The following is an 11,370-nucleotide window of genomic DNA, read 5'->3' as shown; positions in this document are numbered from 1 at the left end:
TGGCACTGAACGGCAGGCTTAAGCGGATGCGGGAATCTCTCAGCTCATACACGCCTACGTGACCGCGCTGCCTGGTGGTGCTGCTTAGCTGGCTCAGCAGCGTCTGTAGCACCTCCTAGCCCAGACTGCAGGGACTACTATACTGTGTGTCCATAGTTGAACCAAACTTTAAAAACAGAATGGTGCACATTCGGCGGACGAGACCAAAAGTATATATATATATGTAGTTTGCAGTCCACTTGAGCTATTCATACAATTTTTTAAAGTGTAATTAGATGATTAAATAAGTTTAATTATGCAAAATTAAAATTATTTGTTTCGGGCATCAGTCATATTTGAAAAGTTGTGAAGCGGGCTCAGAAGCCCTTCTGTACAGTTATTTTTTGTCTGGTTCTTTCTTCCCTGTTGCAAGAAAATTCGGTAAGTATGAAAAAAAGTGATGTCACTGCTCCTGGTTCGAATTGGACATGCAGTGCCACTGCGGGGAGTGCTGGCGAAAAAATTTGTGTTCGCTGTGTGCCGCCACGCCACATAGCCACTAGCGATGCAAACCTGTGTGAAGAAAAAGAAAAAAAGGCGGGGCAGTTTCGCTCAAAGCACTGACTGCAATAGAAAGGTCTGGCATTGCGCATGTGTCACGGTCTCAGGGTGGTAAACATGACGCAAGGAACATTTGAGTCAGGAAAAGCCTTTATGGGGCATGAGCATAAGAAAAATACATATATCCAGAAAGCACATGTTGTCAACCCAATGGCAGAACCCTAACATAGGACAAACTATATACAAAGCTAGTTAATTGAAAATATTGTCTTAAGTGCTCGCACACGACGTATTATGAAGTTGAAAATATTTACATAAAGTCTATCGACGTGGCCACGTCACCTCGTCGTCGCTGCTTCCGACGACACATCGTTAGGCCCGCCGATGCTTCGTAGACTCGACATCGCTGTGTCCGACGTTCGGTCCACGATTGGCCTGGTCAGGGGGTCAGGAGTGTGGAGAGACCTAGGCGCTTGGATCGCCCGGTCGACTCCGCAAGCTGCGGATCATAGCCGCAGGGAATCTGGGAAGCGGCACCATCAGCCTGTAGCTGCGGCTTCCGGTGGGAGCTCCTCTCAGCTTGCGCGTCGTGGCTGTGGCAGCTGAAGAAGTTCCACTGGGTTGCCGCCGTCTCCGCCATCCACCCGTCCTGTTCGGCCTCCAGCCCCTTCTCCTTGCCTTCATCCCAGAGCGTAGCTGGGCCGCTCTCTTCAACTACGTGTCCCTTCTCCCATTGGCCATGTAGCTGCACGTGCACTTTTGTACTTTTCTGCTTTCATATTGTATTCTTTTTATTCGTACGCTCTTATTTCCTATCTTCTTTTTTCTTTGTTTCAGCCACCGACTCCTCATGTCTTCTTGTTTTCTTCTGCTTTTTCTTCTTTCTTTCTTCCTTTATTGGCTCATGACAGCGTGAACTTCTCTGATGAGATACTGATTATACATGGGTCTGACTAACGTGCATGTGACATACCCGGGTGAGCCAAAATATTTCGAATTCTTGAAATATGCCGTGTGGGGCCTGTAATGACACCGCACAGGTGCCCCTATGCTGCATGTTAGGAACCGTGCCAGTAAAATTAAATCGCTTTCAGGTTTGAGCACTGATATTGTCTTGCACTCAATATTTAATAGTTTGAGAAGATTTTAGGTAAATGTACCGTGAATGTTATGTTTCATGACATTTGTTTGTGGGCTGCCATTAATTCTCAAAATCCTGAGGAATGGCTTAGACAAGAACATAAGACCTGGTATGAGCAACTTTACTGATGGAATAGTGCAGCAATATAACCCACATATAAGGCATGGATCAGGATAAGCATATAGCCTACATATACTGTATATGTATATAGCATGCATATACATATACTGTGTATGTTCTTGTTTTGAATGTTGCCGCCGGTGCCTCCTTGAAACCAAAACTAGCCCCATTTGTTGGTCGCCATCAGCCGCTCTCAAACCACGGGACAAACTAGACCCTCTCTCTCCACCTTTATGTATATATACATTGCAAATACTATTGCCAAAACAGAAAGAGCCTGGAATTGTGTCTATCAGTTAATTTTGTTACTACAAGCCATGTAATTGACTATCAATCACACATTGTGAACCATGGTGGATAAAAAAATTATTTGAATATATTCCCTGAAATTAAATAAAATGTCAAGGTGATGCAGTGACAAAAGCAATGAGTGCCTGGCAGGAGTCCCTGACTCCGCACAGTATTAGCAGTTCAGCGCATATAAAACTAGACATTTGCTACAATTTTAATAATTCAACAAATGATAATACTTGGTGTATAAGTCCATGGCATAAGTTTTTCCCGTGGTGGAAAAAGTCTTGTTGAGATTAACGCAGCAAAGTTCAGTCAACAAAAAATACGCAATATTCACAAGAGAGAAAAAAGAAAATGTCAGCTGATGCTTGTGACCTTGCAGAACTACAAAGCAATTTCAAAGTTGTTTCTTTCAAGCAGTTGAAACAAGAGTTTGAGTTTCCTGTAATTAAACCTTAAAAAGCTGCCAGTGTTTGTTGGTTTCATTAGAAACCTTGCCTGCACGTAAGGCTTTCGAGCATTTATTGTTAGGAATTTTTAAAGGCCAGCAATAGATCAACATACATTTTACTTTGCCAGAACATTAATCATAGCATCCCCCCCTTCTCCCCCCTTATGTTTGCTAGATTCAACCTCGGTTTCTCACTCTGTCTCTCTTGTTCTTTAAAAAGCTGCGTATACGAAATGCACGGTGTATGAGGCATGGCGCTAATGGGCCTTACCACACGTTAGCGCCGGGGACAATAAGGGTAGTATGCACGAGTTGTCAACATGAGGTGGTGTCCTGATGGCAGAGAAACAAGGAGACCGACAATACGAGCGCTGCCTAGACAAAGAGTATACGTCTGGAATTACGTGGCATCTTACAATTAATTAATACGGACTTTAGAGAATCAACGCTTGGTTGAAAGAAGGATGGGACCCTATATTCCTGTACGAGGCACAATGGGAATCAGTTCTTTGTACAGGCCTCTTGACTGGAAATAGCATCTCCTCCCCTCCCCACTTATGTTTGGTAGATTTGACATCGGTTTGGTTCCCAGTTCTCCCAAAGCAACAAGCTAAATTCTGCTTTGTTCGTAAAACATATTGACAAAGCTCCAGATCACTTGCATGCATAATTTATTGCCAGTGTTATAATTTGTTCCCTCAATTTGAACTTAGCCTACACATTACCTGTAATGGGCCTCTTATTTTTGCCAAATATGCCCAAGGTGCCTTAGTTCACCGAAGACCTTGGAGACACCAACTGCGCATGTCTTATTTCGCATAAAAATAAAAATGGGGCAGGGCGGGAAACGAGGGCTCAGTAATTATTTGCAATGGTTATAACTGAACCAGGAATGTGAACATTTTGTCAGACATTGCACTTACCATGACCACCTCTCCCATTTCCACAAAATATATATGTGTTGTAACCTACGGCTATGTAGGTGAAATGGGAAGCAGCTGATAGCAGCAGTGTCAGACGTTCTAAAACTTGGCTAAGACATTTTTTTTAGCAAAATTAGGCTGTGTTTAATCCAACTTGTTTACCTTCGCTCAGAGGTTTTTCATAGTGTTCCCCCCAGTTTTACTAAAGTTTATTTCGGTGGCATGTGTACTTCAACCAGGGCAATGGCCTAATTTTGCCCCGTTTGTTTAACACACTCACAACTCTGCAGAGTGCTTGTATGCGCAATTTATTGCCACAGCCACAATTACCTACCCACTTTGAACTTTCCCTTCACATCGCCCATTACTTTGACTTTACTGTCAGGAAACATAAAGAAGCTGCCTCGTTTAGTTCACTGAGGACACCAGGCAAATCTAATATACGTATCAGCCCTAAAGAAAACGATGGTTCATGATTATAAGTAACTTTTTACATATAAAGCAGAAACATTAAAGCGGCACGACAAATTGCAATTAAGCTGCAGCCATTCCAACTAAGTATAAAGTTTGTAAAGTACAGAGCTCTCTTAAAAACTTTGGAAACCTAGCTGATAAGGGCAGCTTGACACTTTTGAATGCTTGCTTAAGATCTTCAAAAACTTTTTTAATCGTTTGCAAAAACAATGCGCATTTAACATCGCACACAAACTTGGTGTAGTGCTCCCTCTATGTTCGCAGGATTTGACCTTGGTTGAAGTTGTAATTATGCCGGGGCAGCAGTGTGATCGAGTTTTACACTGGTCGTAAAACACACCGATAACGCGTTAAACCACTTGCACACGTAAATAGGCATATTTAACCTACCTATTTGGAACGTTCCTACACATTACACATACCATACCCCTAATTTTCCCCAAATATGAACAAGGTGCCTTGTTTAGTTCACAGAGGAAGGAAACTGCGAGCCTTGTATATGACGAACAAAAATAGGGAAAAAGCTAGGGTTCAGTTATTATTTACGTTACAGTTAAACCAAGGACGTGATAGTTTTGCAACGCATCACAATAAAAAGTCTCCCTATTTGCACAGAGCTTGAACCTCGTATTTCGTGCAGTTGTTTTATGAACTGGGAAGCATATTGAATAACTACAGTATGACACCTTGAAACACTTGTATACGTAACTTTTTGCAAAGGCTGCAATGAACCCACATAGATTAAACCTTTATCACTTGTCACTCAGGACATGGTTCCTACTTCAACGAAATATAAACATCATGCCTGGCATAGTTTATTGAGGAAACCGGGAAAAGCAGCTAAATGCCTTGTGTCATTTATAAGGGTTGGGGAAAAGTAGGTATATAGTAAATATTTTCAAAGCGCATAAGTAACCTACACTGCTCAAACTTTCAATATATGCCGCCTAGAAAATGGCCCCCATTTCCTCAAAATATATATACATTTTCTTTTGTTTCTGCAAGGGAATGCGTGCTAGTGTAACTCTCATGTTGAAAGAGCCTGAAAATAAAATGGACAGACAATGTCGGAAGTGACACATGCCAATAGAAAAAATTTAAAGCAGTGTAGCAGTTGTATTGTAATGGCTGTCCGCATTGCACAGTGTTGTTTTCTTCTGAACATTTAAAGCAAAAAACAAAAACATGACAGAAGAAAGCAAAAAGACTGCACAGGACAACCACTGCCAAAATGGTTGGTCACCAACCCGCCCAACTGCCGACATTCCTGAGGGCCGTTCTCACCAACATATATAGGGTAAGTGGTGATTACACAATAAAATTCGACAGCCTCTCAACACACACGTGCACGCACGCAAACTTTTATGAACGGCCTGCAAGGGTACCGACCTACACAATTTTCCCAGCCAGCCGCAGCTGCAAGGGTGGCGAGCTTCCCAGAAGCAAACATGGAAGCCTTCCCCACCTGCTGCGGCGACTCGTTTTGTAGGGACGACGGTGTGCCGCACAACACCCCCTCGGCGCCGCTATGACTAAACGTGGTCGGTGGACCAAGTATTGTTAGTGAAATCGCCAACGCCTTCACAATTTGACTGAAGCAGGGGGAATTCCTGGAAGGTGATGCTTTGCGGTGCCTTCTCGCAGGCCTTTGAAGACGCCAGACAATGGACGGCCACGGTGGTCATTGTCTGCGGAGTCAACATTGGGATGAAGAGGCGCCTGCTCGGGGCAAGACACGTGTCTGCGAGAACCCGCTCAGCTCGGCGTGGTCAGTGAAACCTGCGCAGAAGTGTGTTATCGCTCCCCCTCAAAGATGGGTCGGCTACGATAACTTTGAACGCTCCGAATTGGTAGCAGGTTGAACGGCCGTTTTTCCCTCGTCTAAGGCTCTAGGGAGGACATAGTGTTTATAAGCAGCTGTTGTGTGGCTGCTCAGTGTGCTTTCCTCTTTCAGTCATGTTAGAGTCATGAACTGTAACATTCTCATGTAGATACTGTAAATAAATCCCACATTCTTCGTTCTCGATGAAAACAAGTCTCTCCCTTCAACAACGTCCTCAGCGTGGATAAGTTGGACGACGGCATGGACCAGCTACCATCTATTTCATGCCCGACTCCAAACATTACAACTGGCTGACAGCAGTGACTTTGCGACATGGTACTGTGTTTGCGGTGAGTGCTTGGTTCTTGCTTTGACTCTCTAGGCTTCATTTTGTGGTTGTTCTGTTTAGAACAGTAGGGAAGCTAGATTGTTGATTGTTAGCTAGGTTGTGTTTTCCCAGGTAGGTTTAGCGAGCAGGATGAAAGGAGTAGAGCAGGAATCATGGAGTTAAGGACACTGCTGAGAGACGAATTGTTGATTGTTGGTGAGGAACCGGGCTGAGAGGTACGCAAGGAAATGCTAAAATCGGAATTTTGCTGCTGATTTCCGAACAGGCCAGTGATGAGGACATTGAAATGGAGTTGGAACTTCTTAAAAAGAGAGAAAAACGGGACAGAGAGGAATGCGAGGAAGATCGCGAGTTAAGAAAAATTTAACTTGAACATGAAAGCAAACGTTTGGAGTTGTCTCAAGGAAGTGAAGGGGCTTTGGGATGACCAAGTGAGGCAGAATCATACCGCATGGACAGGCTGTTAAAGCCATTTGAGGTCGGGAATGACATAGGCTTGTTCCTAGAAAATTTTAAAAAGACTTGCGAGAAGATGAACTTCGGTCTGAGTAGATGGCCACAGCGGTTGCTGTCTATGTTACCGTGTGAGGCTGCGGAAGTAATAGCCAGACTCGGTGCGCAGGATGCATATGATTATGCAAAGGTTAAGGCTAGTCTTTTGAAAAAGTACCGCCTTTCAGCCGAAGCTTTTCGGCAGAGGTTTAGAAGCACAGGCAAGAAGGATAGCGAGAGATATCCGGAGTGTGCATATAGCTTAAAGGCCACCCTAGTCAAATGGTTGAAAAGCACGGAAGCATACGAGAGCAGAGACATTGTTGAATGCACGTGTCTAGAGCAGTTTTACAAAAGTATGCCTCAATCTTTGAAGCTGTGGGTGCAAGACAGAGGAAATGTAAACACTGTGGAAAGGGCGGCTGAAGTAGCCGAAGAGTACCTAACGCGTAGAAAGCAGAACACCGAGGACGGAAATTTGGACGGTCGAAATGAACCGCGGAAACCATTTCAGTTCAAAAAGAGGTTCGGAGACTAGACGACCAGAGCCTGTAGGCGTGGAGGAAAAGCCCTCAGAAAAGAGCGAGGAGAAATCAAACGGGGAAACCGTACAAAAAGAGCAGAAAAGAAAATTCGATTTTTTTAGACCAATCCGCTGCTATAAGTGCCACAATGCGTTGGCGGGCTAGTTGGTGCGAATCCATGAATACTTTGTTTAGCACAAGACAACAGGACAAGGCGCTACTCTCAACTGACATCATTTTATTGCGTCACTCCTTTATAGACCGCTCAAACCAGAGGAACATGCGCAGTGAGCACCATGCGGTGGAACCACCAACATCCGATCCCAAGAGCACACTCATGCGACAGAATACAAAAAACCAAATTCAGCGCTGTACAAGGTTAAGGAAGGCACACTAATGCACTGTGACCCCAATGACTGAATGAAAAATCGGGGTGTCTACCAACCGGGAAAACCGGGAATTCTCAGGGAATTTGAACAGTCTGGAAGAACTCAGGGAAAACGCACGGAATTTGCGCTTCTATCAGGGAAAATTAACTAACTTTATTGGGGAACGAAAGTCGTGTTAATGCTGGCTCCAGTAACAGAGGAATCGCAACGAATCGTCATTGACGCCATGCCATCGTCACGATGTATTGCCAGAGTAGTTGACCGATTTTGCAGACGCCCGATTTTTCGGATATGCCCGATAATTTGCACGGCTTTGCGGCACCACCACGTACTCCATATAGTCAGTGTATATTGCCCTGACTGCAGGTCTGAAATGGCATTAATCAAAGCCGCCACCGCCATTATTTTGATTATCTCGCCGCCTCGAACCGGCACTCTCGCGCAGATCCGCTGGCAGCCGTAACCACCACCGCGGCAACGTTAGGCCTAGCTGCTTCAATGTTCGCTATTAAGCTTCTTGCAGTGCGGTGCCGTGTTTTTCATTCAAAGAATTCGCCGCTGTCACCAATGGCACCGACTCCGCCTTTGTAATCCTCGCAATTGGCTTTGAAGCTCGCAGAGCACAGCGCGTTGCGTAATGCCAGTCTCCGAAAGTTAGCTTCGCCTCAGTACAGTAGTGTTAGGCGATGAAGTATAACAAGCGTGGGAAGGGGCAATTGTTACGGGACACGGTATGTATTCCTTAATTATACACGTGTGCACCCCCATCTCCTGCCGCAGTACGAGCACCGATATGCCTAGTAAGTATACTGGCAGGCCTTAAGAGCTTTTTCGGGCGTGCCTGTAGCAATTTTAGCGCTTAAGGGCAGTTAAAGACATGCATTCATTTTTTTCGGACTGCCTGATCTGTCGGATGTTTTTGCCCCCCCCTAGGGAGTCAGAAAAATCGGACGTTCACTGTACAACGGGAGGAACGGGAAAGGAAGCGTGCCGCCTCTATTTGAAGGAGCTTGAGCTCAAAAAACAGTGTTGGCTGACACCGAGATGTAGGTGTCCCTCAATGAAACCAAAATAAACTCTTTAAAGCAGTGAAACGGAACACTGAAATGTTGTGTACGGGCTGAGAGTACGTCAGGACAGTTGAGGTTGACTTCCCAGCTGCTAGAGAGAACCTTAGTTGTGACAACGTTCAGGCCTCGTACAGATGAGCTTGCTATCAGTTGATAGAAATAGCTCATATTAAAAAATATTTACTTATGTATGCATCTCCTTTTCATTTGTATTTGAATATGTTCGACTCAATTTGGAATGTGTTTTATCATTTCTTTCGCGGTGCATTTTACTAAAACCTTCCGTCTGCTTTCTTTTTAAATAAAAGATATTACTGCTTACTATTCAAACTGGATTAAGTCATTCTTTTTGTTTCAACATGCTTACTAGAGAGTGACAGCATTGGGCAACATGGTGTCAGCCTGTCTTGACATAAAACAAAGTTCTGGCTCATTCAGGGAATTTTGCAAAGGTGCTCAGGGAAAACCTGGAAAACTCAGGGAATTTGAAAATTTCAACTTGGTAGACACCCTGAAAACGCTTCCGATAACTCTCGGGCAATGGTGTCACGGCTCTTTTTCAAAATCGTGGTATCGCGAAACATGGGTTTGCACTTGCATGTTTTACAGTGCTGAGCCATATGGGAACCTGTGCCTGTTGGTATGAATCGCTCATGTTCTCTAAGGCGCTCGTTGACACAGCGGCCTGACTGCCCTACATACACTTTGCCACATGACAAGGGAAGTTTGTAGATTGCAGCGTCGGTGTGGTTTATAAGATTCCCTTGTCATGTGGCAAAGTGTATGTAGGGCAGTCAGGCCGCTGTGTTAACGAGCGCCTTAGAGAACATGAGCGATCCATACCAACAGCCACAGGTTCCCATTTGGCTCAGCACTGTAAAACATGCAAGTGCAAACCCATGTTTCATGATACCACGATTTTGAAAAAGAGCCATGACACCACCGCCCAAGAGTTATCGGAAGCATTTTTCATTCAGTCATTGGGGTCACAGTGCATTAGTGTGCCTTCCTTAACCTTGTACAGCGCTGAATTTGGTTTTTTGGATTCTGTCGCATGAGTGCGCTCTTGGGATCAGATGTTGGTGGCTCCACCGCATGGTGCTCACTGCGCATGTTCCTCTGGTTTGAGCGGTCTATAAAGGAGTGACGTAATAAAATGATGTCAGTTGAGAGTAGCGCCTTGTCCTGGGTCGTCTTTCTTGTGCCTGTCGTTTTGTGCTAAACAAAGTATTCATGAAAGTGCCACAAGCTTGGACATATCGCTGTAAACTACGGGAAACCTAGCATAGTTTCCTCTTACGTGGAGGAAAAACACGAAAATATGCAACATTTAAGCCCATATCTTCATGACCTGCAAGTTAATGGCAAACCATGCAGTGTGCTGCAAGACATTGCCGTCAGGATGGACATTGTCCATCCGTCTTACGTGACGGTAGATGACTTCACTGGAGAAGTAGCATGGATTAAACAGGTTGTAGAAAAATGCAGCGTGTGTCTGCCCATGACCAAAGTTAAAATCAGTGGACCGTTCGGGGAGCTATATAGTGACCGAAGCTGCAGTTTCCAAATTCTTGTCGCTGCAGTACCCTTACATTTTTTCGAATCGGTCGGATCAGTTACTGCGTGACAAAGGGCTCAAACTGGGAGAGGGTGTAGTACAGGCGTTGACACAAGGCCAAGCTCATAAAATCACGTCGCTTTCGGCTGAAAAGGCAAAAGCTGCTCCAGCGGAAGTAGCAAAAAAAGGTAACTTCAGCAACCGAATCCGAGCTAGGCTCGAGGGACAAAAAAACAACGGTTGTAGAAAGCCTTCCAGCTGACCAGCTCATTGAGAGTGGATCACTAGGGTGTCAAAGTTCACGCCTGCAGGAAGAGCCGGCTGATGCACTCGCAAGCGAGGCAGAGTCGTTACTATCACCGGCCTCAAAGAACTTTGATCGGCTCTTACATGTGGACAGAGAGTCACTGGCAGCCAAGCAAAAGAATGATGACAGCTTCGCTAAATTGCATCACACAGCTAAAGAAGGCATTGCTAGGCACAACGTGACGATACAAGAGAGAGGAGGATTGTTGTATCGGCACTACAGAGACTGAAAGGGTAGGATTCTAGATCATTTAGTCGTACCTGCTAAGTACAGGGAGGACCTTTTGAGTCTCTGTCATGGAAATGGGTGGTCTGTCCACCTAGACATAAACAAATCAAAGGAAAGATTGCTTATGGAATACTACTGGCCTGGCTGTTTCAAAGACGTAGAAAACTTTGTAAGTTCATGCGACGCCTGCCAGCGCTCGGGTAAACCAGGAGAAACATGGGAAGCTCCACTAAAGGTAGTGCCCTTAATAACAGAACCTTTCAGATGACTTGTGATAGACATGCTAGGGCCTCTACCAAAGACAGTCAGGTTACAGGTACTTGTTTACTATGCTTTGTCCGGCTATAAAGTTTCCAGAAGCGATCCCTCTGAAATAGCTCAGCTCCACCGAAGTAGTAGACGCGCTTTTGACAGTATTCGCATGAGTTGGGTTTCGAGCCGAAATTCGGGCGGATCAAGGGTCAGTATTCACCAGCGCACTGACTTCCACATTCTTACAAAAGTGCGGGGTAAAGTTGATATACAGTTACGCCTATCACCCTCAGTCAAATAGTGTATAGAGAGGTGGCATTAGTGCTTAAGCGAGTTTTGCGGGCGCTCTGTTACGAGCACAAGGAGGACAGGGAGAATTGCCTTCCGGCCACTTAGTTTGCTTTGCGAACGGTTCCTCATGAGGCTACAGGGTTCT

General features: G+C 44.9%; 1 protein-coding gene across 1 annotated transcript in view; it reads left to right on the top strand.

Annotated features, from left to right (window-relative positions):
• The window catches only part of Snp (Snipper), a 78,800-nt gene extending 72,217 nt beyond the window's left edge, over nucleotides 1-6,583 (top strand). The window contains exon 8 of the mRNA XM_075671350.1: nucleotides 5,588-6,583. Coding sequence (XP_075527465.1) covers nucleotides 5,588-5,595 — 8 coding nt within the window. The 3' untranslated portion in view covers nucleotides 5,596-6,583. The remainder of the gene's footprint in view (nucleotides 1-5,587) is intronic.
• The last annotated feature ends 4,787 nt before the right edge of the window (nucleotides 6,584-11,370 follow it).

Source organism: Dermacentor variabilis, chromosome 10 (assembly GCF_050947875.1).
Source record: "Dermacentor variabilis isolate Ectoservices chromosome 10, ASM5094787v1, whole genome shotgun sequence".
NCBI lineage: Eukaryota > Metazoa > Arthropoda > Arachnida > Ixodida > Ixodidae > Dermacentor > Dermacentor variabilis.
This window is presented reverse-complemented; position numbering and strand designations above follow the sequence as displayed.